The following is a 24962-nucleotide window of genomic DNA, read 5'->3' on the forward strand; positions in this document are numbered from 1 at the left end:
AACTTACAGAACTGAACTCAGGGCCTGGAGCAGGCACAAGAGTGAACTCTGGGGCTGTAGCAGACACAGGAGCGAGCTCTGGGGCTAGAGCAGACACTGGAGCGAGCTCTGGGGCTGGAGCAGACACTGGAGCGAGCTCTGGGGCTGGAGCAGACACTGGAGCGAGCTCTTGGGCTGGAGCATACACTGGAGCGAGCTCTGGGGCTGGAGCAGACACTGGAGCAAACTGGGATTCAGGAGCCCTCCCTGGGCTCGTCGGGGAATCAGGAGCCCTCCCTGGGCTCGTCGGGGAATCAGGAGCCCTCTCTGGGCTCATCTGGGAATCAGGAGCCCCTTCCTGGGCACGTCAGGGAATCAGGGGCCCCTCCCCTCCCTGATCAGGAGCTTTTTCTGGGCATAACGGGAGATCGGGAGCCCATCCTGGGATTAACTGGTGATCGAGAGCCTCTTCTGGGCATAACGGGAGATCTGGAGCCCACCCTAGGCTTAACTTTGGATCGGGAGCCTCTTCTGGGCTTAACTGGGGATAGGGAGACCATCCTGGGCATAAGTGGGGTTCGGGAGCCCATCCTGGGCTTAATTGGGGATTGCGAGCCCATCCTGGGCTTTACTGGGGATCGGGGTGCTCAGGAGATGAGGAAGGGATGGACGGGACCAGTGGAGACACAGGAGACTCACTGTTGGGCGGAACCAGCGGAGACACAGGAGATTCACTGCTGGGCGGAACCAGCGGAGACACAAGAGATTCACTGTTGGGCGGAACCAGCGGAGACACATGAGATTCACTGCTGGGCGGAAACAGCGGAGACACAGGAGATTCACTGCTGGGCGGAACCAGTGGAGACACAACAGTTTCACTGCTCGGCGGAACCAGCGGAGACCCAGGTGATTCAGGAGCTTCTTCTGGGCATAACAGGGGAACAGGAGCCCTTCTTGGGCCTAACAGGGGAACAGGAGCCCTTCCTGGGCATAACTGGGTACCAGGAGCCTGCCGTGGGCCTAACTCGGGAACAGGGGAAGAAGGAGGGCTGGATGGGACCAGCCGAGACCTTTGCCTCTGCTCATCATGACAGTACCTGGATCAGTGAGCTGCGTCTCGGGCTGATGACGTCACTTCCAGGGAGGCATGTCGTACACGCCCCCGTCCCTTGACTCCACCCCCACGTCAAAACAGTGCCACAAAGCGAGATGCGCAGAAACGTGAAGTGCAAAGGGAAAATGGTATCGCAAGCTCAAACTAGAATGACACGCAAAATAAAAGCAACGTTGCAAATAAATTAATTGATATGGCCATGGAAAATATGTATTGCAAAATCATTGCTTTCGCGCTGTTTCATTTATGTTTAGCAATTCTTTATTTTTGTTTGCAAAAAAAAAGAAAATGTATTTTCCTCAATACTTATATTTTCATTTGCAAACCTTTATTTTCTTTTGCAAAACTTATTTTTTTTGCTTATATATGCAGCAATATATTAACTCCATAGAACACTGGAGGTCAGGAGATATCTGCTGGAGAAGAGGTGAGTCGAGAGGTAAATTTGAGGAGTCAATAAAAGTAACTAAGACAGGGAAAGTTCCGCTGTGAAACTACGAGATCGGACAAGGTGATGATTGAGGTGTGAGCATTTATGTACTGGTGAAATGGTGACTGAATGAGATCCGGTGCTGGTGATTAATACTCGAGTGAGGGAGTGCGCTGTGAGTGATGAACCTGACCGACTTTTGACAATACTGTTGTCTTTGTTCTATTAATATTTTGCCATTGTTCAATACTTCTATATTTCTTTCTTAAATAAAAAACAAGTGTAGCATTTTCTTGCTGGCTGAGCTAACACCATAATGGCTGTATATGAATTATTGTTTCTGTTATCTCTACTCAATGGTATTTTCTCTGTTCTGTCCATATTTGTATATAATTAGTGAGCAGTCCATGGACACTCCAGTATCATTTACAGAAAAACATATGTCATCTAATATGAGGTACAACATTTCTGTCTAGATATAAAGATATGTCACTTTTACTCATCTGATGTATGCTGTAATCTAGTATTTTTTAATTTCAGTCGTGACTCTCAACTGGAGAAAAGCAGATTCAAATCAAATCTACTAAAGAAGTTTGAGCGTCTGTATGAAGGAACAGGGACACAGGGAAACCCAACTCTCCTGAATGAGATCTACACAGAGCTCTACATCACAGAGAGTGAGAGTGGAGAGATCAATAATGATCATGAGGTGAGACAGATTGAGACACAATCCAGGAGAGCAGCAACAGAGGACACATCCATCAAATGCAATGACATCTTTAGACCTTTACCTGGACAAGACAAAGTCATCAGAACTGTGCTGACAAAGGGAGTCGCTGGCATTGGAAAAACAGTCTCTGTGCAGAAGTTGATCTTGGACTGGGCTGAAGGGAAAGAGAATCAGGACGTCCATTTTATATTTCCACTTCCTTTCAGAGAAATCAACCTGATGAAGGACAAAACACTCAGTCTTTCAGATCTTCTTCATGTTTTTTTCCCTGAAACAAAAGAAATAGAAATATCCAGTGATGAATATAAAGTGCTGTTCATCTTTGATGGTCTGGATGAGTGTCGTCTGTCTCTGGACTTTAAGAGTAAAGTGAAACTATGTAATATATCTGAATCAGTCTCAGTGGACGTGCTGCTGATGAACCTCATTGTGGGGAATCTGCTTCCCTCTGCTCTCATCTGGATCACCTCCAGACCAGCAGCAGCTGATCTCGTCCCCTCTGAGTGTGTCCATCGAGTGACAGAGGTACGAGGCTTCAATGATCCACAGAAGGAGGAATACTTCAGGAAGAGAATCAGTGATCAGAGTCTGGCCAATACAATCATCTCACACCTGAAGTCATCAAGGAGCCTCTACATCATGTGCCACATCCCAGTCTTCTGCTGGATCTCAGCCGCTGTTCTGGAGAAGATGTTGAGTCAAACAGAGAGTGGAGAGATTCCCAAAACTCTCACTCAGATGTACACACACTTCCTGATCATTCAGACCAAAATCAAACATGAGAAGGACTATAAGAAGACAGTCAAAGATGAAGACATGATTCTCAAACTGGGGAAACTGGCTTTTGAGCAGCTTGTGAAAGGAAACCTGATCTTCTACGAGGAAGACCTGAGAACATGTGGCATTGATGAGACAGAAGCAGCAGTGTACTCAGGATTGTGCACTCAAATCTTCAGAGAGGAGTCAGGCTTGTATCAGGGGAAAGTCTTCTGCTTCGTTCATCTGAGCCTTCAGGAACATCTAGCAGCTCTATATGCACATCTCTCCTTTACAAGGAACTACAGAAATGTGTTTGACCAAACCAAACAAAGTGTGTTTTCTAAGATTTTAAACCGGAAGAAATATGTTTCATTATCTCAGCTGCATAAGAGAGTTGTAGATGAATCTTTACGAAGGAAAAATGGACATCTGGACCTTTTCCTGCGTTTTCTTCTGGGTCTTTCATTGGAGTCAAATCAGACTCTCTTACGAGAACTATTAACAAAGACAGGACGCTGCTCCTACAACAAAGACGAAACAGTTGAGTTCATCAAACAGAAGATCAGGGCGAATCACTCTCCAGAGAGATCCATCAATCTGTTCCACTGTCTGAATGAACTGGGAGATGATTCACTGATGCAGGAGATCCAGGATTATCTGAGATCTGGACAAATAGGAGAAACCAAACTCTCCTCTTCACAATGGTCAGCTCTGGTTTATGTGCTGCTGACATCAGAGCAGAAGATGGATGAGTTTAATCTGAAACAGTTTATTGGAGCCCAAAATACAGCAGATGAAGTTCTTCAGAAGCTGCTGCCTGTGATTAAAGAATCCAGATTAGTTCAGTAAGTCACACTGACAACAATCACTACACTGATAAAACATGATCACATTTAGCACTTTAGCATGTACTTTCTTGCCAAAGCAGTAAAAGGAAAAAATATATATCATTTATATGAGTGTTTCCTGAACTGAGAGACTGAAGAGTGTCATTGTTCTCAACAGGTTGAGTGATTGTGGAGTCACAGATGAAGGTTGTGCTGCTCTGGCTTCAGCTCTGAGATCAAACCCCTCACACCTGAGAGATCTGGATCTGTCTGCAAATAAACTAGGACTGTCAGGAGGGAATCTGCTCTCTGATGGACTGAAGGATCCTCACTGTAAACTGGAAACACTGTGGTAAGATTATATAAATCTTAAAATGAAAAGAAGATTTTGTTTAGTCTTCATTAGATTCATTCAAAAGATTGTTCCCAATTTATGCAAAATATATGATGCACAAATGTGTGAATTGTATTTGTGTGTGTGTGTGTGTGTGTGTGTGTGTATTTCGAATCTTTCCTGGTCCCTCATACTCTTTAGCAAATCAGATGTGAGTTTATCATTCAAACAATCATAACCCGGTGAGAGAACAGGACTCAAGGAGCACAGCTTTGTGAACCTTATGTGCATTATAGGGAAGTCGTGGCCTAATGGTTAGAGAGTCGGACTCCCAATCGAAAGGTTGTGAGTTCGAGTCCCGGGCCGGCAGGAATTGTGGGTGGGGGGAGTGCATGTACAGTTCTCTCTCCACCTTCAATACCATGACTTAGGTGCCCTTGAGCAAGGCATCGAACCCCCAACTGCTCCCCGGGCGCCGCAGCATAAATGGCTGCCCACTGCTCCGGGTGTGTGCTCACAGTGTGTGTGTGTGTGTTCACTGCTCTGTGTGTGTGCATTTCGGATGGGTTAAATGCAGAGCACAAATTCTGAGTATGGGTCACCATACTTGGCTGAATGTCACTTCACTTTCACACTTTCAATATGACTAAACACCTTTTCTTACAGACTCTTTTTTTTGGCAGAGAGGTACATAAATTACTTACTCAATCTGCTCCATCCCTTATTATAGATAAGGCCCATAAATAAATTACATACACAAAATATAAAGATTGCTGCTCACGAGTTGTTCTGATTAGACACGTAGCCAACATAGTTGCTTTAGTTTTCCCCAGATATATATTGCACATGAAAAACACATAACCATGTTCCTCGTGCGATACAGTATGTTCTAATCACTCAAAGTTTTAATTATCATATGATCATATGGATAACTAAGTCAACTGCACTGAATATCTACATCAACTATCCAAATGATTTAATTTCAGTCTTCTATAATGTACCTTCTCAACATCAAGTTCTTGAAACACATCTTCAGATGCACCTGAACACATCATCAGTGATGTTACCTGAGGTTCTCGGGTGTTTTGGGTCTTTCAACATCAGACACCCTCGCCCAGGCGACCCAGCCGCAGCTGATCAGACCGCGACTTATGTTCAGGTAGCACTCGCTTGCCCCCATGGTGCTCCTCTACGGATCCAGAGCCATCTCGACGCTTTCTCGGCTGCATCGGTGATGTTCTTGATGGCCCTGCTCCTTGTTGTTCCTGCAATGCCCAACGCAGTAAAGGTTTTGTGGAGGGAGCGCCCCACAAATCCTCTGCAGCCAACCTCGATAGGCATGCATCTCGCCTTCCAGCCCTGTGCTCGGCAGTCTGTGACCAGATGTTCATATTTGGTCATCTTTCTTTCGTGGGCTTCTCCCAAGCGGTCCTCCCATGGCACGGTCAGCTCCATGATTAGATTAGATTTAATTTTATTGTCATTGCACATGTGGGCACAAGGCAACGAAATACAGTAGACAGGGGAAGAGATAACAGCAAAACATTAGGAAAGAGAGGAGAAAAAAAACAACACCCAGACTGTGCTCCCACTCTGCCCACTGCTTCAATCATGACGGGCTGCCTTGCAAGGCTTTGGACAGCTGTTCCCGTCTTCTTAATTTTTCAATAACCCAGGGCAAAGCCTAATCCAATCAGCAGAAGACCTGTTATCATGGTTCCGAATAGGTAGATGTCTTCAATGTCCTCCACGGAAAGAGCCGCCAGACACACTACCCGCCATCTCTCCCACGCGTCCATCGTGTAGCCAGCTGCGAACGTTCCGGCAGGGCAGTCAGGTTCCCCCGAACCCAAGCTTCTCGTCGAGAAGATGGTGTCAATTGCGTTGAGAGACCAATTAATCAAATCCATAGTCCAGTTTAGGAGAGCAGTGCAGAGAGAGCCTCACACAGTAGATGAGACGAGACGAGATAGGAGAACAGGCGAAGCAGGGAAGTCAGGGAGGAGAGGAGAGAAATGCGACCGCCTCCGTTGAGAGCAGAATGAAAAAAAAAAAAAGATGATTATGTTCTTGTTGCTCTCTGAGACTAGAATAATATCTGGCCTCATAGTTGTGCTGACAATGTGTGAAAATATGAAATATATGAAGTAAATGTTTTAATTAGGGCTGTCAGGTGATTAAATGTTTTAAATCGCAAAATAAATTTGACTGAAAATACCCACAAAGGGTTAATAAATGAATTTATACTCTAAATAAGAAACTAAATCTGACAGCAGGTAAATGTCTTCAGTCGATTCATTCAAATGGCTGATTCATTCAGTAATGAAGTAAATGTCTCTTTTTATGAATGGATCTTTGAATCATTGGTTCACACGATTCATTCGAAACTAAACACCGCTGTGTTGCTCGGAGACACGCAACAGTTCTGCTGTTATTAAACCATAACACAATATCAACTTCTTACTGAACTGTTGTATAAAATTGCATTTAAACTAGTGGTAACTAATTAAGTTTTAGTAAGCTTTAAACTGACAGCCCCACATCATTACATATTGGTATTTTTCAAAATTTGCACACTTTTGAACTGAAAGCCTTAATGCAGGGATAGGCAACTCCGGTCCTGGAGGGCCTCTATCCTGCTTTTATTTCTATCCCTTTTATGAGGGCTAAAGTTTAGCTTTAGCCCTCATAAAAACTCACCTGCCTGTATCTATCTAGTAATCACGAAAACACTGATTGCCTTGTTCAGGTGTGTTTAATTAGGGTTGGAGCTAAACTCTGCAGGATAGTGGCCCTCCAGGACTGAAATTGCCTATCCCTGCCTTAATGTATGCTGTTTAGGGAAGATCTTGGAATGCAAGAAGAAGATTAACCTGTTAACCAGCACTCCCCATTATGGGACTCACAGCTGAAAGTGCCCTTCATAACTTAAAATTGTAACCGTTCCTTACTTCAGTGTGTTAAACACAATTTTGGTGTTATAATTTTTTTCACCACACTGATTTTTTTTTTTATTTGATATAAAAATACATGAAATCAGTCCTGGAGCACTCTAGAGAAGTAATGGGTTAAAAACGTCAAGTGTCTCATGAGTTTATAGTTCAAATCTGAAGGAGATACCATGAAAAATGAGATGCCTGCAACCAATTTCCTGAGACTATGTCTAGTGTAGTGATGCGCAGGTCGGGGTTTTTTCCAACCCGTGGGTCCCGCTTTTATGAAATTATTTGGCCCGCCCCAGCCTTCCCCGCAAATAAAGTAGAACTTCTTGACCCGCCCCACGCATAGGGGACATCACGGAAGTTACGTTGCTACTTAGACCTTCGTATCGTAACCTTATCAATATAGGCTATAGGTAATTGCACTATAATGGTTCGTTCGTGAACAAATCTTTTAGGTGAACGAATCGAAAGACAAGTTTTTGTCACAAGTAAATACGTTCGTTGACCTGCCCCAACCCGCCCCGCGCATCACTAGTCTAGTCCCCCACCCCCCCCCCAAATATAAAAAATATTTATAACTGTATTGAAGGGTTCTAAAAACTATTTTAGTCATTAAACATACCACTGCATAGTTTTTTTCAATTATAAACAATAAACGGAAACTTAAGATAAGAATATTTTGAGTGAGAAAAATAAATAAATAAAATTAAAAAGATTAAAAAAAAGTATGCTAATTACAGAACATCCTGAGATTGCTAGAAATGCAGCATTTACAATGAATTACAATGAAAGCATGTCCTGATGTGCTGATGGCCAGTTATTAAGATGCGCCATAAAGTCAATAAATCACACTCTATTTATATAGATGGCGTTCAAATTGATAGCTGTGATTACACAGTAATAGCGAGGTGATTTGCACTCAAACCGATGGTAATCGTGCAGATACAGTCACATTCAACATAAAACACACTCCCACATATATGAAAACTGTTTAAAAATAATACAAATAAAGAAAAAGGTGATCGCTAAGTTCTGCCTCCATCAGATGACAGGTCACGATGCGCGTGTCACGAGCCGTCACGAGAGAGTGCCAAAATTCAAATAAACTATCTTCCTCCTTTCATTCACTCTTCTTTGTGGATCATTCAATCATTCTGTTTGTGACTGTACGCTACAAACCCATGCTGTTTTTTTACTACCAAGACACAGTTTCTGAGCGCAAGTTATTCCATAATGGACACAAACAATTCTGTCCCTGAAAATCTGAAATGTAAACAAAGGAATTATCATCCATATTACAACGTTATTGCTTCGTTGGACTAAATAGAGCATCGCGTTAGTTCAGTCAGGCCACGTTAGTCACGCTTGCATCAGCTAACAGTCAGCTGTTCCAACCAATCCAGTTTTGATAAATATCAACTGCGGTCTATTTAAATTCCCATTCTTCAGTGTCTCTTCCATCGCATTGCTGCTTGCAATTAACTGATCGCATCGCTGTTTGCAAATCAAACTTTTGCAGTTTGTTTCAGGACATCTGAAATCCGCATCTAAGATAAGTGAATGCTCTTTAAATCCATATCACTGTGTATGTTGCTTGGTGGTTAACATCATTTTGCATCGTTTGCAGGAGCGAATATTAAGCATATTTGCAGCAGCATTTATACATCTGTGTTCATACACCTGGAGCAATACGCAGCTAGAGCATGCAATCGCTCTAAGGACACGCCGATAAGGCCATGAGAACAGGGTTAAATGAGACCAGCATTCTCGTGTAAGCGTTTCAAATCCATAGTCCAGGTTAGGAGAGCAGTGCAGAGAAAGCCTCACACAGTAGATGAGACGAGACGAGATAGGAGAACAGGCGAAGCAGGGAAGTCAGGGAGGAGAGGAGAGAAATGCGACCGCCTCCGTTGAGAGCAGAATGAAAAAAAGAAAAAAAATGATGATTATGTTCTTGTTGCTCTCTGAGACTAGAATAATTTCTGGCCTCATAGTTGTGCTGACAATGTGTGAAAATATGAAATATATGAAGTAAATGTTTTAATTAGGGCTGTCAGGTGATTAAATGTTTTAAATCGCAAAATAAATCACGTTAGTTCAGTCAGGCCACGTTAGTCACTTTTGCATCAGTTGACAGTCAGCTGTTCCTGACGTCTACCAATCCAGTTTTGATAAATATCAACTGCGGTCTATTTAAATTCCCATTCTTCAGTGTCTCTTCCATCGCATTGCTGCTTGCAATTAACTGATCGCATCGCTGTTTGCAAATCAAACTTTTGCAGTTTGTTTCAGGACATCTGAAATCCACATCTAAGATAAGTGAATGCTCTTTAAATCCATATCGCTGTGTATGTTGCTTGGTGGTTAACATAATTTTGCATCGTTTGCAGGAGCGAATATTAAGCATATTTGCAGCAGCATTTATACATCTGTGTTCATACACCTGGAGCAATACGCAGCTAGAGCATGCAATCGCTCTAAGGACACGCCGATAAGGCCATGAGAACAGGGTTAAATGAGACCAGCATTCTCGTGTAAGCGTTTCACCTGGGCTTCGCTGTATTTAGCAGCGAAATGTCACTGGTGTTTATTTCTAAGGTTCAGTTGCACGCAGCTTCAAAAGTACGCATTTATCGCTCTATGGCTTCTGTACATAGGCTTATAAGAACGTGATCTCAATAGCCACATTTACATGTATTTTGTTTTTTCATTCAGATTTAAAGATTCGGTGGACTGTTTACATGAGAAGTTATCGAATCCGATATAGTGTTAATATGTGCTCGTGCTTTCGATTTTGGGACATACTAAGTGGCCTACGATGACATGCAATTACCAGAGAAAAAAAAAAAAAACACTCGCGGTTGCATTAATATTTTTAATAACTGCTCGCACTTGCTTGGAATTAACAGACTAATATTTGAACATCTATTGTTCATTCATACGCTCAATCATGTGTCCCGATCACGATCACATACACACTAAGGCCGTCTTCTATCGTACCACACCAGTGGTGTTGTCGGGGCCATACGCAAGTATACCCACTTGTTTTGTTGCTTCGCAAAGTCTGTAATTTTACTATCATGAATCGTTTCCCTTATGGTGTACCATACAATTGTGAAACTAGTGATTCTTTGTTGTAATTGGTGCATTATCAGTTCTGTCATTTCACATTTCCCCGCCCATCATCTGAGTACGCATGTCCGCTACAGCGAGAGAACTCCGCTCGAATGCCACCGGGAGCACCGGGACATTTCTGGACTGGTTGAGTTGAGAGCTGATCGCCGAAGCAAGGGAAACCTCCCCCACATTGGGCACTGTTTCTAAATTACACCAAACTGTCAAAAAAGTGTGAAGTGGTGCTACACACCTCATCCGCAGGGAACTACACTAACCGTTTACACTGGTGGCACTTGCGCTACTAACTTTTTCAGTTACTGGCGCAAAACATGATTTGGTCACACAAATTATTTATAGTAAGCCACTCTGGATAATAATGAACAATAATGAAACGTCCCAAGGTTACGTATGTAACCCTAGTTCCTTGAAGGAACATACGCTGCGTCGAAACGCTTTTGGGGAACGTCCCTGAAGAGACCGACTCTGAATATCGTATGCAATCAGTCCATCGGAAAGGCGTGACGTCACGGGCAGGGTGACGTAGCGACCAGGAAGCTATAAAAGCACGTGCCGTGCAGCTGGCTTCAGCTTCGAGTAGGGAAGCAAGCGCCGGCAGGGGTGCCAGGAGTATGGCTCTGCGACGCAGCGTCTCATTTCTTCAAGGAACTAGGGTTACATACGTAACCTTGGGACGTTCCTTTTCAGGAACTCGAGCTGCGTCGAAACGCTTTTGGGGAACGATGTGCCCACGCTGCCAGACTTCCAAATCCCTGTCTAGTGTGTATTTAAAGAGCACAGCTAAGACGAGAGAACAGAAGAGCCCGGCATGGCTCGCATGTCAAGATCGTAAAATTGAACAAATGTGGAGGGCGTGGACCACCCCGCAGCGTTGCAGATGTCCAAGAGGGACACACCTGCTGAGAAGGCCTTAGAGGCCGCCATACCCCGAGTAGAGTGAGCCTTGGCCCCCAAAGGAGGGGGAAGACCAGAGGACTCATAGGCGACGTTGATAGCCTCGACTATCCAACGACTAAGGGTCTGCTTGGTGGCAGGAGAACCCTTGTTAGAAGGACCATAGCAAACAAGCAATTGGTCGGATTTTCTCCACAGGGCAGCTCTGTGGACGTATGTGTCCAGTGCTCGCACTGGACACATACAGTTTAGCTTCTCTTGGTCTGGCTCCCGAAAGGGAGGAGGACAGAAGGCCTGCAGTACGATAGGTTGTGGTGTAACAGAGGGAACCTTCGGAACATAACCCGCTCGAGGGTATAAAAATGCTTTGGCCATACCAGGGGCAAAGTCTAGATAAGTAGGGGCCACCGAAAGGGCCTGAAGATCTCCAACTCTTTTTAGTGAGGTGATTGCCAGTAGCAGGGCAGTTTTAAGTGTCAGATGTCTATCTGAGATATCTTGTATTGGCTCGAATGGAGCTTTACAAAGAGCCTCTAAAACCACAACCAAATCCCAGGGGAGGACACGGGATCATACTGGAGGTCTCAGCCTCAGCGCACCGCAGAGGAAACGTGTAACTAGGGGGTGTCTACCCACTGACTGACCATTGAAAGGGACATGGTAACCAGCTATGGCCGCCACGAAAACCTTTAAGGTGGAGTGGGATAACCCCGCAGAGAGCCTGGCTTGTAAAAACTCCAGAACTGTACCAACTGGGCAGTCTGCTGGGTCAAGCTGGCAGTCTCTGCACCATGAAGTGAAGAGCTTCCACTTCAGGGCGTACAGTTTCCTCGTAGAGGGAGCTCTGGATTGGAGTAGGGTCTCAACAACCTCGGTTGAGAGACCAGCTGCTAACAGTTGTGCCCCCTCAGGGGCCACACCCACAGCTTCCACAACTCCGGGCGAGGGTGAATTATCGTGCCCTGCACCTGTGAGAGTAGGTCTGTCCTGATCGGTATCTCCCACGGAGAGCCGTCGAGGAGCGAGACTAGATCTGAGAACCATACTCGGCCCGGCCAGAACGGGGCTACTAGTAGTAGACGGGCCCCGTCCCGGCGTACTCTCGCCAGAACTCCCGGGAGCAGAGCGATAGGGGGAAAAGCGTACAGACGAAGCCTCGGCCAGGTCTGTACCATAGCGTCCAGTCCCAGAGGAGCTGGATGAACTAGAGAGAACCAGAGGGGACATTGCGATGTCTCCTGAGTCGCAAAGAGGTCCACCTGGGCTGTGCCAAATACTCTCCATATCTGCTTCACCACCTCGGGGTGAAGCATCCATTCCCCGGGCCTCGGCCCCTGCCTCGACAGTATGTCTGCTCCCACATTCAATCTCCCAGGAATATATACTGCTCTGATCGAGAGGAGTTTGCCCTGGGACCACAGAAGGATCTGGTGTGCCAGCTTGTACAAGGGCCGCGAACGCAGACCCCCCTGGCAATTGATATAAGAGACCACTGATGTGTTGTCGGTGCGCCCCAACACATGGTGACCTCTCAGGTCTGGGAGGAAATATTTCAATGCTCGATAGACTGCTAGCATCTCTAGGCAATTGATGTGCCATGTCAGATGGCGACCACTCCACAGACCGCGGGCAGGGTGGCCACTCATGACCGCACCCCAACCGGTGAGGGACGCGTCTGTCGCTAGCGTTACACGGCGACAAGGAACTCCCAGCACCGGGCCCTGATTCAAGAACCAAGGTTTCTTCCACATGTCTAAGGCACGAAGGCACTGCCGCGTGACCTTGATAACTCGAAGTGGATTTCCCCTCGGGGAAAAACCCTTGGACTTGAGCCACCACTGTAGGGGTCTCATGTGCAGTAGGCCAAAAGGTATCACGTTGGAAGCAGCTGCCATCAGCCCTAACAATCTCTGGAATTGTTTGACAGTGAGTGACTGGCCTTCTTTGACTCTCTCGACTGATGTGAGGATCGACTCGATCCGAGCAGGAGACAGACGTGCCTGCATCGTGGTCGAATTCCACACTACGCCTAGATAGGTGGTTCTCTGAACTGGAGAAAGTACACTCTTCTTGGCGTTTAGTCTCAAACCCAGCTCCCCCATGTGTGCGAGAACGACATCTTGATGTCGAACCGCCATCTGCTCTGATTGAGCTAGGATCAACCAATCGTCGATATAATTTAGAATGCGGATGCCCTGCATACGGAGGGATACCAGAGCCGCGTCTACACATTTCATGAATGTGCGGGGTGAGAGTGCGAGGCTAAAGGGAAGTACTCGATATTGATAAGCTTTGCCCCCGAAAGCGAACCTCAGAAACTTCCTGTGTTGTGGAAGGATGGATATGTGGAAGTATGCGTCTTTGAGATCTATTGTGACAAACCAGTCCTTGGATCTGATTTGAGCTACAACCTGGTTGACAGTGAGCATTTTGAACTTCAGTGACATAACTGAGCGGTTCAGGTGACGTAAGTCTAAGATCGGACACAACCCCCCATCCTTCTTTGGAACTATGAAATACCGGCTGTAAAATCCGGATTCCCTGTCAAGAGGAGGGACCACCTCGATGGCCTCCTTCCTTAAAAGGGTATTCACTTCTTGTTCCATAACCAGAGCCTGCTGGGGGCCGACCACAGTCGGTGTAACCCCGTTGAACTTCGGTAGTGGATGACCGAACTGAATGCAATAGCCTCTTTCTATTGTACGCAGGACCCACTGAGATACATTTGGCAGTAGCTTCCACACTGATAAATAATCTACTAAGGGAATCAGTCTCTCGAGACTGACCTCTGGTGTAAGAGGCCCCCGAAGGGGCGGCGAGCATCCCAGCTCCGCTACGCTCACGGGCGGAAGTAACTGGGAGTGCCGCTCGCTGGAGGCCGCTGTGCCCTGAAACTCTGGCAGGGTTGGCAGACCGACCTCCTGAGGGTACTGAGGTGAGACGGGCACCGTATAATGAGGTGGACCGCGCTCTACCCCAGCAGGGGCTACCCTCTGGATCCCGGCGTCAGGATCTTTTCGTCGAGGACTGCCGGGCTTCGATGACAGATCTTAAATCGGTTTTTGCCCTAGAAGCCCCCGACTCAGAGCGTCGTTGCCCTCGGTCCCGACATGGGGGAGCACGAGCGGCGACGCTCTGTTTTTGCGCTTCCCGGTGTGAGGAGCCGGTATGTGGCGTGGTCATCTCCCGCCCAGATGCACCACGAGAGCGACGAGGGAGGAAACTCTGGAACGCCGCTGCCTGCTTGTGTGCCTCCTGGAACCTGTCGACGACAGTGTTGACTGTGTCGCCGAACAGGCCCGAGGCTTGAAGCGGGGCGTCCAGGAGGCAGACCCTGTCTCGTTCTTTAATTTCTGACAGGGTCAGCCACAAATGCCTCTCCGCGGCCACTAAGGCTGCCATAGACCGCCCAATTGCGCGAGCGGTCTCTTTAGTGGCGCGGAGGGAGAGATCAGCGGTCTTTCTGAGTTCTTCTACATCTTTAGACTTAATCCCCTCCCCCTCATCGATATCTCTCAGCAGGTCAGCCTGATAAGCTTGCAGGACTGCAATAGTATGAAGGCACGCCCCCGCCTGACCTGCTGCCACATAACCTTTGCCCACTAGCGATGATGTAACTCGAAGCGGCTTAGTGGGCAATGTCGGAGCCTTTAGAGACGAAGCCGAACCGGGCGACAGATAGCCCGCGAGCGTCTGTTCGACCCGTGGCATCGCTCTATAACCACGCTCTCCCAGGCCCATCACGTTGCCATAATATAGTGAATCGGGGCCAAAGAGGCGGGTCTTATACGGGTGGTTCCACAATCTCGATAACTCATCATGGAGATCGGGAAAATACGGAAGGCTCCGACGTGGAGGTGGTTGCCTCGGCCCCAGAAAGCGTTCATCTAATTTGCTTCTCTGCGGCTCAGTTTGTTTCTCAGCAGGCCAGTCGATTTTTAATTTATCTACTGCTCGCGTGACCACCTCCAATAGCTCCTCATACTGGGGCGACAGGGGTGGCGAATCCCCAGCAACAGTCTCCACATCGACCTCCTCGGAGGACGAGAGGTGAAGAGCTGATCCCTCACCCTGGGGGGAAGAAACCGACGAGCGTGCTTCCGAACCCAGGGTTTGGGCGCCGGATCTGGCAGATGAGGAAGGAGATAAGGACTGGCCCGTCTCCATTCCTTCTGACAGATCCACCTGCGAACCCCACGAGTGCAGCAGCCGCTCTGCCTCGGCAGAAGCGGGGCCAGCACCGCGGGGAACGCTGGTGAAGGCTCCCTCCTCGAAGAGAACCCTCCGGGATCGAAGCGTCCGCATTGGCAATCGCTCGCAATGCGGACAGTCGGCCCCCTCGAGAGCCGACTCAGCGTGCTTCGATCCCAGGCAAGCCACGCACAGACTGTGTGTATCCCCACTCGTAATGTAGCGAGGTCAGGGAGGAACACACAATCTATAACGTGGCTTGGAATCGCCCTTCATATGTTTGGTCTTTTGCTTTTGTTTTGGCATATTGAGCTGTTTTAGCGATCTTTTAATGGCTAAGGGACAGACAACAATAAATAGGACCAACAGGACAGACTTTTGACATGCACACACAGAGCGCTTGCTGACAGATTCGAAGCTGAAGCCAGCTGCACGGCACGTGCTTTTATAGCTTCCTGGTCCCTACGTCACCCCGCCCGTGACGTCACGCCTTTCCGATGGACTGATTGCATACGATATATTTAGAGTCGGTCTCGTCAGGGACGTTCCCCAAAAGCGTTTCGACGCAGCTCGAGTTCCTGAAAAGGAACTATATTGTGTATTGTGAAACTGATGTGCTTTTTATTTTACTTGCCATCTTTTAAACCACATTCCTTCTTGTTTTATTTCATACAGTACACACAGTGCATTGCTCCGTCTTGGTACCTTAACCCAGGGCCATAGCTGGGGTTAGAGGTATGTCATTTACCGTAATTCCTCAAATAAAAACCGGTAGTCAAATAAACGCCGGGCCTCTTATAGTGGCCGGGGGCGTGGTCAACACAGACAAATAAAGGCCGGTCTTAAATAAAGGCCGTGGGAAAGTTTGTGCAGCAGAGCCAGATAATGAACGTACACGCCCAGTGCTGGAGCGTTTCTCGTTCTCGAGTCAAGAACCAGTTGCATCAGTTTTCGGATCACCAGTACACTGAACCGAGAAGCGTTTGTCAGACGCATCCGATTCGAGAACCGAGGAGCTGATGATACCGCGCATGTGTGATTCAGTGTGAAGCAGACTGAGCGCATCTGAACCGAACTGATTCTTTTGGTGATTGATTCTGAACTGATTTTGTGCTAATGTTATGATCTCTGTCCACTGGAACGCTATCGATTTTAATTTAAAACGGATTATGTAACAATGTTCGTTGTGTAGGAAGGAAGACGGCAGGGTCGGCTGTGACTACTGACTGCTTTATTTATAAATTCCAAACAAAAAGTGGCAAAACAGGCACCAACAAAAGACAAAACAATCAACATAAATTCAGTCCACATGTAGCAGCCAGCAGTCCTTCTCTCTCTCTCCAGCTCCTGTTTCTTCTGGTGTTTTATACTCTCTCCATGCCAATTACTGCAACAAGAAACAGGTGTTCGTTATTTGTGCTTAACACACTCACTCACCGCGCGACTCCTGACGCTCTCCCCCACTGCAGGGTTCACTAAACTTTTTTCTCTGGATAATGGAGACAAGGGGATCTGCCAATAACCCTTTGATAAGTCCAATGTCGAAAAAAAACGAGCCGTACTTAGCCGGTAAAGCAATTCGTCAACCCGTGGCATTAATTAGAATTAACTGACCTCTTTGACGTTAGGCGGCTAGCAGACGGTTGGTTTAGCCAGTCTGTATGCTTCCTGACCTGGGAACTATCATGAATATCATTGTGATTTACACCTGAGAAGACAAAGGTCTGCATAATGAGCTGCATAACGTTGTTTCAGTTGGTTGGTTCACCCTCCGTCTATGATCTCAGTTCATGCAATCTCAAAAATATTTGTTATAACACAATAAATATATGCATTATAAATATTTCATAATGTCTACAATTCATGTGTTATGATGAGAGGAAACTTGAGCATGCAAATTTCAGCACTGCATTGCTCAACGCTGCAGACACGTGTTATAGCCTAAATAGAAACTCTGCATACACTTGCGCCTGCTAATCATTTATATATCATATTAATTCAAATTGCTTTTGTGCAATAGATGAATAACAATTTATTTGTTTTAGATATTTCATGTTTAGATATTTCTATTTTACTGGAGTCCCATGAATCATTTTACCCTCCCGAATCCTGCACACATACGAGTCTCGCACTCGCCCATCAAGTCTTGTCCCACCCGCTGTGCTCTGTTGCGTCGGGTCTCGCGGGAGCAGGTCTCTAATCCACTGGCACTTGACTCATTAGTGCATGTGCTACTTCCTTTTTACAATCTCTAGATTATAAAACACTGCATTCTGTCAGCAATATAACGCGGCAGTATAATATAATGACCTCGGCTTGTAACTATACTCTAATTACTATTTTGAAAATTATAACGTGTTAGATTACTCCGTTAGATTCCACCCCCGCATTACTCCCTATTTGGTAATTACATACATTCTTACACACACACATAATACATGATCTTTTTCACCGTTAAAACAGAGTATCAAAAGTTCAAGTTGGAAAAATATCCTGTGTTAACCACACAGGTCATGCCTGCATGTTAGTATAGCAAAACAGCATAGCTGGGTATATTCTTTTTAAATGGCCCACACAAACATACAGGTTTTCTGGATTTATTGCGAAGAAGAGAGATTGATATAGTATTAGTTCATGAATCCCATTTGAAAGATAAGGATGTACACAGGTATGATAATACGTTTTATGAAGTGGTATCTCATTCATCTTCGGATGCTTAAACCAAGGGTGTCCTGATATTGGTGCAGTGGACTTTAAATATTACTATTTTAGATAAAGGTTGTGATACAGACTTTAGAATAACACGTTAAAACGGGGTGAGGAATCACACAACAAGAGGGTTTCAATAAATGCCCCGGAGGGAGAGTTTATTGAGAGGTGAGGTGCCGATGTGTGTGGTGATGTGATCCGCCTCTGTCTTTAAGTATAGAAGAGGCATTAGTGAAGTGAAGTGACATTCAGCCAAGTATGGTGATCCATACTTAGAATTTGTGCTCTGCATTTAACCCATCCGAAGTGCACACACACAGAGCAGTGAACACACACACACACACACACACACACACACACACACACACACTGTGAGCACACACCCGGAGCAGTGGGCAGCCATTTATGCTGTGGCGCCTGGGGAGCAGTTGGGGGTTCGATGCCTTGCTCAAGGGCACCTAAGTCGTGGTATTGAAGGTGGAGAGAGAACTGTACATGCACTCCCCCCACCCACAATTCCTGCCGGCCCGGGACTCAAACTCACAACCTTTCAATTGGGAGTCCGACTCTCTAACCATTAGGCCACGACTTCCCTTAACGTGTTTAACCTATTAGCGTGGTATCTTTCCGGAGATGTGTCTTACCAGTGTGTGTCATGCGGCGGCTTTTGTAGTAGGGCTCTGATGAGCTTCAGCTGTGGCTGGCCAGCCCATGCTGATTGTGCACAGGTGTTTCTTCTTTGTTTTCCAGAGTGACGCTGATGAGTGGTCTGGACACGCGTCACAATGTATTTAAACAATAATGTAGAATAGGAATATTGTATTTATTTCAGTTTATTCCCCTTGTACTCCTGATCCTACTTTTTTCTCTGTTTTGTCTACCTATCTTTTAAAATTTTCAGATTTTGAAATTTTATTGGGTACAGACACAAATTCTGTAATGTTGCATATCCTAGATAGATCTGGACCAAAGGAATCACACTCTCAAGTCTTTTGTTCTGACAAACGTAGGCAATGTGTAACCTCATCTTCATTCGTGGATAGTTGGTGTTTAATAAATCCTTCTGCTAATTCTTTCACTTTCTTTTCTGCTACTCATAAAAGATAAATGCTTTATCTTCAGCTGTTCGTGTTGCCGATATCTGTTCCTTATCTTCGTCGGATCATGATGGAAATTTGTGCAGATTATCTTTTATTCCTCTGCCATCTCGTGCGACTAGATGGCGATTTAACCCTAAAGTGTTACACAATGAAAACCTTTGCAGTCAATTCAGAAATACATTGCTGAGTTTATTGAAATTAACCAAGGCTCAGTTGATGATGCTCGAACACTTTGGAATGCAGTCAAAGGATTTATAAGGAATAACTCGATTTCATATGCCTCTTTGCTTCAGAAAATCAGACATAAAAAGATAGTTGCACTGGAATCACAGCTCCAGAATTTGACTAGAGACAATCAACGTTGTTTATCAGACAATACACTCAGCAAAATTATGGCAGTTAGGTCTGAGTTTAATTCATTACTAAGATCCACGGCAGAATTCCTGATTCAAAGATGCAGGCACAATTACTATTTTCACAGAATTAGACCAAGCCACCTTTTAGCTGTAAGAATACGCAACAGTGAAAAGTTTTCTAATATTTCAGCAGTGAAATCCCAATCCAGGCTCATTATGACATACCCATTGTACTATCTCGTCGTCTAGAGACATTTATGAACAGGTGTGTTCATCATGACCAAATAGGGTTCATTAAATCTCGTTCAGCTTCGGATAACTTACGCAGGTTATATCATATTATTAATTCAACTAATAGTTTGTCCTCCCCTTGTGCAGTATTATCTCTAGATGCAATGAAAGCTTTCGACCAGCTAGAATGGAACTATTTATGGGCGGTTCTACAGCATCTGGGTCTAGGATCGAGTTTCATAAACATGATAAAAGTTCTGTTCGCCAATCCAGAAGCCTCTGTTCTCACAGGTTCTGTTTGCTCTAAGCCATTCTTTATATATCGAGGTACTCATCAGGGTTGCCCGCTTTCTCTGTTATTTGAAACGATCTGAAACTATTTCTCCCATAATTATAAGGAATACCCATCATCTTATTTCTTTATTCGCTGATGATATCTTATTGTTTTTGGAGAAGCCGTCATATTCTATTCCTCATGTATTGAATATATTTGACCATTTTGGATCTCTTTCTGGGTTTAAAATTAATTGGAGTAAGTCATGTCTACTTCCCCTCAATTCTAAATTTGATCCCATTTCCTTTTCAGTATCTATTCTGTTGGTTCAAAACTTTAAGTAAACTTTTGGAGATAGATGTTTTCTTATAATAGTATTATAGCCAAAATATCCTCAGTTTCTTTTTTAAATTGGTCTTGTCTTCCTACTTCTCTTCAGGCTCGTATATCGGTGATTAAAATGATAAAAATGTTCTCCCACATATTCATTTATTTTCTTCTATGATTCCTCTTGCTCCACCAGTTGGCTACTGGAACAAACTTGCTGCATGTGTTTCACAGTATATATGGGATGGGAAACGTCCTCGTATTAAACTGACTACCTTACAACAAAGTACATTACATGGAGGTCTTTCTTTCCCTAATTTTAGACTGTATGCTCAAGCCTTTTTCCTCCGCCCTTTATCAGTTTGGTTTGACCCTGATGCTTCTGTATCTTGTAGAGCAATTGAGGAATCTATTCATCTATCCATATAAATCAGAATCAGAATGAGCTTTATTGCCAGGTATGTTCACACATATGAGGAATTTGTTTTCGTGACAGAAGTTCCGCAGAGCAACATAATGACAGTGACAGAACAAAAAAGACAAAATGGAATAAAAATGTAAAAAAATAAAAATGGGTAGATAAGGAACGAAAATATACAAATTGACAATGTATGGCAGGTATATTACAATGAGCATTATGTATGTACAGGTATATTAAATTGAAGCATCTTGTTTTTTCGGGGGTTCCGCTTAGGCAGTGTAAATCTAATTTTGGTCCCATTGTAACCCATCTTCTCTCCACATGGAGAGATGTTGAAAGACGTTTACAACTAGTTACAGTATGACATAAGCATTCGCCAATTTTCCACAATAATAGTCTTTTGTCAGGCAATACTCCATTCAATTGTCCGCAATGGACTCATCATAAAGTAAACACTCTGGGAGATATCTATGATGATAGTGGTTTACAATCCTTCCAGAATCTCAATACTAAATATAATCTGCCAGGCACTTCCTTTTTCATGTATTTGCACATTCGATCGGCCCTATTGGCATATGGGGTGCCCTGGAACTCTTAACTACCTACGTATTCAGACTTTGCGCAAACTAATCCTTCCCTCTGAGTAATTTCCCTTTTCTGTTTCAGTCATCTATCTTTTTCTTCTTGAGCATTCATACAAACCTTTATCTATTACAACTGTTTGGGCTAAGGATCTCAATGATGATGTGCTTGTATTATTTTCAGATCAGATATGGAGAATGTTTAAACTGTATTCTAAAAACCCTATACACCAAATTATTCATTGGAAATTTCTGCATAGGGTTTACTTGACTCCAATGAAACAGTTTCAAATGAATCTGTCATCTTCTCCTATTTGCAATCTTTGTTCACAAGGATCTTTAGGCACATTTTTGCTTTTTTTGGGGGGTTGGGGGTGCCCCTCTCTCTCTCCTTTTTGGACACAGCTCTCACAGGACCTTTAACATTTGTTTGGTATTAAGATTTGTTTAACTCCACGTTATTTTTCATGAATGACTTTTGGGACCTCACCTTGTCTGTCCAACAAAGATGTTTACTGTTAGCTGCTCTCACTGCAGCAAAAAAGTTGCTAGTCGGAATCCTACTCACACAATGGAGAAAAGAACCTGGGTGGTATATTTGTTGGACATTATCTCGATGGAAATCTCAATTTCTCGTATACATGGGTCTAATGTGAAAACTGTTAAATTATGGCATTCATCTTATAATGATGTCATCTTTTCTACAATTTTTGTAAATATTATTTTATTGTATTTTATGTATTACTATTACTTAATTTAATTGTATTATTATTATTATTATTAATAATAATAATAATATTATTATTATTATTATTATATTATTATTATTATTATTATTATTATTATTATTATTATTATTTATTTTACTTTATGTATTTATTTATTATTTTTATTCTCTATCCTAAAAGGTACAATTTGTAAGATATTTGCAGTAAAATATCCAAAAACCCTTAGGCTAGTGTTATATATTTTGTCCAGCTGATTACTAACAATATTACTAACAAACGCCTGTCAATGACGTCAGTTACCCTTTGTTGTTTGTCACGTGACGCCCAAGTGACAATGATGGCGCCTGTGTTTGGCGATGCGTCTGTCACTTCTCTGCTCTCACTTACATTTGTAATCCTCCTTGTGATATTACGTGTCAACCCTATCAACTACCAGCTATGTCTCTGCAATCATACAATACGATCGGGCCACGTTGTTCCGCATTAAGGCACATATGCAGGACTTTTGTATTACCTGGGACAGATGTTATGAGTTTTTCCCTCCAAAACTGGAGTGCCAAGCGCCATCATCGGAATACCTGCTGCTTACTCGGCGCCGCGGCAGGAGAAGGAAGCGGGGATCGTCTATCATAGAAGGAACGTCTATCATAAAACTAGATCGCGTTTTAGTCCTTGGGGACTTTAATCTGCATATTGATGATCCCACTTGTTTGAGTTCCATCGTTTATCACTGTTTATAGAGTGTGTGTCCTCCATCAAAGACTGGCTGGCCTCTAACTTTCTGCAGATAAATGCAAGTAAAACTGAAACACTGATCTTTGCTCCAGACCACAAGATCCCGCTGATCAAACAGCACCTTGGCTCTCTTGGCTCCTCTGTTAAATCCAGCCTTAGAAACCCCGGGGTTGTGTTTGACCAGGCCATGTCTTTGGAGATACACTCAAAACAGCTTGTCCGAAACTGCTTTTATCACCTTAGGAATATCTCTAAAATACTCAAAATGTTGTCAAAGAAGGATCTGGAAATTATTATTCATGCTTTTATATCAACTAGACTTGATTATTGCAACTCTGTTTTTACCTTCTTGAATAAGTCAGCCTTGAACAAACTGCAAATGGTTTAAAATTCTGCTGCTAGACTTCTAACTGGTGCCCCCAGAAGGTCTCATATCACTCCCGTTTTATTAGCTCTCCATTGGCTCCCTGTAAAATTCAGGATTGATTTTAAGATTTTAGTGTTGACTTTTAGGGCATTAAACAGTCAGGCCCCACAGTACATCAAGGACCTTTTGACCCCGTACTCCTCAAGCCGCACTCTTCGGTCCTCTGGCCAGAACCTGCTTATGGTCCCAAAAACTCGCTATAAGACCCGAGGGGACCTGTCTTTTCAGTCTGTTGCCCCTAGACTGTGGAATGCCCTGCCCCTGTCTCTGCGTCTGGCAGACTCTGTTGGCTCTTTTAAAAAAGATTTGAAGACTTGTTTATTTAAGAAAGCTTTTGGTTGATGGGTTTTTTTTCACTAGTGTCACTTTGATTTGACTTATGTATATACATTTTTATTGTGTATATTATGTATATACATCTACTTTTCTTGTGTACAGCACTTTGTGATTTTATCTGTGAAAAGCGCTTTAGAAATAAACTTTACTTACTTACTTACTTTGTTACCGCTTTTACTGACATAGAAACCACATGACAACAGTGTTGTGGACAAATACGGAAGAAGTGTCTAGCGTCCAGCAAACCACTAGCTTGCTTCAAGCAGTTCCTTATTTACCTCTTGCATGTTTTATGGTGAATTGTGTTACTTATTTGTGGAACATAATTACTGTTTACCGTCTGCCGCTGGTTCTGTCGACAAGGACAGCTCCCGTAAATGTAAGCGTACGGGACAGCCAACCAAACGACCCAAGAAGAGTTTGGGACAAGAGGAGAGAAAGAGCGAGGATTAATATTGGTGTTGCATTTTCTAGATGGAGAGAGCTTCGCGACAAACTTCAACTAGAAAGAGATGCAGATCTCGCTTGTGTTTTACTCGATAGATGAGTTGTTTTGATTCATATCTTTACAGAAAACGTGTTATTAATAATGATCAACAAGATTAGTATTATGGGGGATACGCGCCAAACGCGGGGCATCGCGTCTCTAGACCGGCGTGAGGAAGCGTCTGATCCATAGTCTGATTGTGTCTTTGCATCCGTTAAACCCATGATTTATCTTTCCATATAATTGATGGCCATCAGCGGTTGGGTAGAAGACAACAAATCCCATCATTCCATGCTCCTCCTTAGCATAATCAAACCAGGCGATTTTTATTGTTTTGGTAGTGCGCCCTCTCGTGGCAGGTCCTACAACCTGTACCTTTAAGTCTACCAGAGGGTGGGATGGGTTGGGATGGGTAAGATTTGCACAGTTGCTTTTTGTTCTATACTACTGTTCACATAAGAAAATTCAATAAACAGTTGTTGACAAAAAAAAAGTTTAAAGAAGCCTGTATGAGGTTCTCCCAGCCTTACAGTTGTCTGTTAGCAGACAAAGAACCAGTCAATGTAAAGAGACATTGTGTGTGTGTGTGTGTGTGTGTGTGTGTGAATTACCTGTTACTGTGCAGCTTCTCTCTACTAATAGTGAAACTTTGAATAGATTTGCACCAGAAAACATCAATGTTTACATTTACATCTATTCATTTAGCAGATGCCTTTGTTCATATATATATATATATAGTGTCACGGGCAGGGGCGTAGCCATCTTTTCAGACGTGAGGGGGACAGAAATCACACACATACACACACACACACACACACACACACACACATATATATATATATATATATGACTGGAGTAATGATGCAAAAAAAATCAGCTTTGAAACCTCAATAAATTAAATTTTGAAATATATTC

At 44.1% G+C, this 24962-nt stretch overlaps 1 protein-coding gene across 9 annotated transcripts in view; it reads left to right on the forward strand.

The window, feature by feature from the left end:
* Positions 1-24962, forward strand: part of LOC132144948 (NACHT, LRR and PYD domains-containing protein 1b allele 2-like) — a 173491-nt gene that overhangs the window by 78546 nt on the left and 69983 nt on the right. For 3 of the 9 annotated variants that reach the window (XM_059555545.1, XM_059555547.1, XM_059555546.1), the window contains 3 exons: positions 1921-1980; positions 2064-3857; positions 4018-4191. In XM_059555545.1, coding sequence (XP_059411528.1) covers positions 1931-1980; positions 2064-3857; positions 4018-4191 — 2018 coding nt within the window. In that variant the 5' untranslated portion in view covers positions 1921-1930. Of the gene's footprint in view, positions 1-1796; positions 1981-2063; positions 3858-4017; positions 4192-24962 lie in introns of those variants that run through there. The other 6 variants (XM_059555550.1, XM_059555552.1, XM_059555551.1 and 3 more) reach the window with 3 other exon arrangements.

This window comes from Carassius carassius, chromosome 8, assembly GCF_963082965.1.
Source record: "Carassius carassius chromosome 8, fCarCar2.1, whole genome shotgun sequence".
NCBI lineage: Eukaryota > Metazoa > Chordata > Actinopteri > Cypriniformes > Cyprinidae > Carassius > Carassius carassius.